The sequence below is a fragment of the Gavialis gangeticus genome, unplaced genomic scaffold (assembly GCF_001723915.1).
Source record: "Gavialis gangeticus isolate Ggan-Ray unplaced genomic scaffold, GavGan_comp1, whole genome shotgun sequence".
Taxonomy (NCBI): Eukaryota; Metazoa; Chordata; order Crocodylia; family Gavialidae; genus Gavialis; species Gavialis gangeticus.
The window spans coordinates 40,359,513-40,362,867 of record NW_017728997.1 but is presented as its reverse complement, the minus strand read 5'-3'; the positions used below and the strand labels follow the sequence as shown (position 1 = coordinate 40,362,867).

Genomic DNA, 3,355 nt, shown 5'->3' with positions numbered 1-3,355 from the left:
CTGCCACACCTGCCCCAGCTCCAGCTGTTTAAGAAAAAAAACCTGAAAACCCAGCAGCAGCCTCAGGGCTTCAAGGGGCTCATGGAAGAGCCCCTCGTGGTGTGGGGCAGCGGGGATCACCCCCCCGCCATGCAGGAACCAGTGGAACCTGTTTGTTTTTCCTTTTTTTCTTAAAGGGCCGGAGCTGGAGTGGGCAGGGCAGCCATGGTGGGGGACTGGGACAGTAGGTAGGGGGTACTGGGGGGGGCTTGTGCAGACCCCCCTCACACAGGAGCAGTGGGGATTGCCCCTCCCCCTGGCAGCACCCAGTGAGTCTGCGGCTTTTTTTTTTCTTTTTCAAAGAGAGGGGAGCTGGGGCAGGGGGAGCAGCCATTGCTGGGGCTGGGAGAGCGAGCATGGGACATGTCTGTGTGATTCGGAGATTCGGCAGCAGCCGAATCTCCAACTCAGATTTGGCTGAATCAATTTGGGACTGTGATTCAAATCATTGAATCGAATCACTGTCCCCCAAATTGGTTGAATCTGAATCCAAAGCGAATACTAGCTACTTCTCACAGGCCTACTGTTTATGTTTTAATGTTTAACTGTGTATAGTCTGGTTAAAAAGGGGCCTGATGCTTTATTGCACCATACCCATTTCTTTTTTTTACATTACACTACTACTTAATAAGAACTTTTTTATGTCAGTGGTTAAACATCACCACTTCAGTTCAGGTCTAGAAGTGCAATCTCCAGAACTGCTTAATTCCCAGACTCAACCAATTGGATTTACAGTACTGTCAACTAAAAAGTAGTAGTTTCTCTGGTAGTGTAAGAGTGATGTATCTGTGATGACCCAGAAATTATGTGAGAAGCAAGGATTTCTTAGGGTGATACCTTTTATGTAGTTGGGATGAAGTTAGACAAACTTTTGAATGCAAGATGTTCTTTGTCTGGTCTCTGATGGCATCTGTGCCGTGCCTGATTTTGTGCGATCCGAGACGTGATGAAGAATGTCTTGCATTCCAAAATTTATCTAACTTTATCTCTGCTACATAGTTGGTCCAATACAAGATTTCACCCTAAAAAATCCTTGCATCTCACAGAGTTTCTTTTCAGCAGTTGGCTTGAAGTTCTGTAAAAAAGTATACAAAAGTTTTGTTAAACATATTTTGCTATACCTGTGCTGATGAATTCTGGCAGTATGTGCAAAGTCCCACAATTTCCTGCAACAGCAGTGCAAGATCCATCTGTGTTACTTAGGTTTAGGATTAGATTTTAAAAGAGTAAAGTTGTTAGGGGTGAGTGATTATTTTGGTTAATTTTAAATGAATGATTCGATAAGGTGGTTGTTCATGCACTAACAATGAGTTGTAAATATTGCCTCATTTTTTAATCATACACAATCAAGTGTGTCAAATGGTTGATTTAAAAAAATAATAAAACTTGCTCAGTTGCATTGGGTTTCCTTTAGTTGAATCAGTTAATTTAATGACAGTGCTAATTTTGTGGTGCCTGCAACTCATTTTGCAATTTAGGGAGAATAAAATACAGTGACCGTAGGAACAGCAACCTGCCTTCCTGAGTAGAGTTGGTGTGATTAAATGGAGTTAGTCATACACCCCTCACCTATTCTGCCACACAAATACTGGAAGGTGGAATATTTAAATTTTTAACTTTTTGACTACTTTCTTGGTTCATATCAAAGCATTTGTCTTGCTACTTTAAAATGATGGGGAGGCATTTCACAGAATGGACAAGAGAAAAAAAAATTCAGAGAATTTGTACATGATGTGTTAAATATGGGAAAAACCAAAAGTTGGGGGGGAGTACTATCCAATTAAAAGATCCTAATATCCATATATTTTTACAATGCCAGCTAAAAAATTCTTGTCAAAGAATTAATCTGGTTGTGAAGGCTAAAAACTTGCTTTTGGTTCCTGAAAAGTTTTACAAAGCCCTCAAATCAGAACTAATACATTGGAATGAAGGCGTTCTCCAGGTTTTATAAAATTTTAAAAATCCTCTGTATGATTGTTCAGGAATATAACTTGTGGTTTGCCCTGTCAGTTCTTTCCTTCACAATAGAGGGAGAGAAATATTAATATTCTTGCTTTTTGCTATGAGTTTCTTCATTAATAACAGCACAATAATTTAGCAGGTTGGCACAAAAAATAGCTATTTTTTTACAAACTAAATGAAGTAGTGACAAATAAACTCTTGATGTGTTTGCCCTTTCTGTTTGCTTGTCCAACAGGTCCTTGACCAGTACGAACATGAAGGGTTCAATTTCCTAGCAAAAGTTTTTAATTCCTCACATTCCTTCTTGGAGGATCTGACAGGTCTAACTCTACTACATCAGGAGACTCAAGCTGCTGAGGTAAGAAAATTAACTTGAGACATTAAGAACTAAACATAAGATAGGAAAATATCACCTCTGTTTTAATAGTCAGCTTCAGTATAGGAATAAATTATGCTGATAAGCTGAGCAGTGACATTTTGTTTACAAAATAATTTGTGTATGTTCTAAATGGTGTTCTGATAATGTACCTTTTTAATGTTACAGACTGTAAACACTGACTGGAAAATGCATCTGTTCCCATAGAATTGTAGGGCTAGAAAGGACGTCAGGAGTATATCTAATCCAAGCTCATGCTTAAGACAGGATCATCCCTGTCTGAATCATCCCCTAAATGATATTTTAAGACAAAATAATGAATAGCATATTGTGTAATAGGCCTGTACGAAGTGGCAAGTATTTGCTTTGGATTCGGATTTGGCTGATTCAGAGAGACAGTGATTTGATTCAGAGATTTGAATAACTGTCCTAACTCAATTCGGCTGAATTGGATCTGAATAGTCGACGCTGCTTTGGAGATTTGGCCGTAGGCTAAACAGGCAGTAGTCCTCACCATGCTGGACACAGCTGTCTCCAGCTGGTAAGTCTGCTGTGGTGGGTGGAGGGGGTATGAGGGAGGGAGGGATTGGGGCTGGGGCTGGGACAAGATGCCCAGCCATGGCAGGAGGGTGTGGAACTCAGGAAGCAAGGCATGGGATGCGGGCATGGCAGCGCTGGGAGTGGGGACTAAGCCCTGCTGCCACTTGCCCAGCCTGGGCAGGGTGGGGCACCATGCAGGCGCAGCTCACTCCAGGCAGAAAGAGGCAAGCAGCAGCAGGACACAGCCCCTGTTCCCAGCACTGCTGCACCCAGATCCCATGCCCCCCCGCCCTGGCTGGGCAAGCGGCAGCAGGGCATAGCCCCTGCTCCCAGAGCTGCCACACCCACATCTTGTGCCCCTCCCCAGCCCCAGCTGGACAAGCGGCAGCAGGGCAGAGGCCCCACTCCCAGTGCTGCCATGCCCACATCCCACACCCA

General features: G+C 43.2%; 1 protein-coding gene across 6 annotated transcripts in view; it reads left to right on the top strand.

Moving 5' to 3' along the window:
- The window catches only part of ATG7 (autophagy related 7), a 390,968-nt gene that overhangs the window by 224,078 nt on the left and 163,535 nt on the right, over positions 1-3,355 (top strand). For 5 of the 6 annotated variants that reach the window (XM_019505096.1, XM_019505100.1, XM_019505097.1 and 2 more), the window contains one exon: positions 2,237-2,359. The exons of the other annotated variant lie outside the window; for it this stretch is intronic. In XM_019505096.1, coding sequence (XP_019360641.1) covers positions 2,237-2,359 — 123 coding nt within the window. The remainder of the gene's footprint in view (positions 1-2,236; positions 2,360-3,355) is intronic. 6 annotated transcript variants of the gene reach the window in all.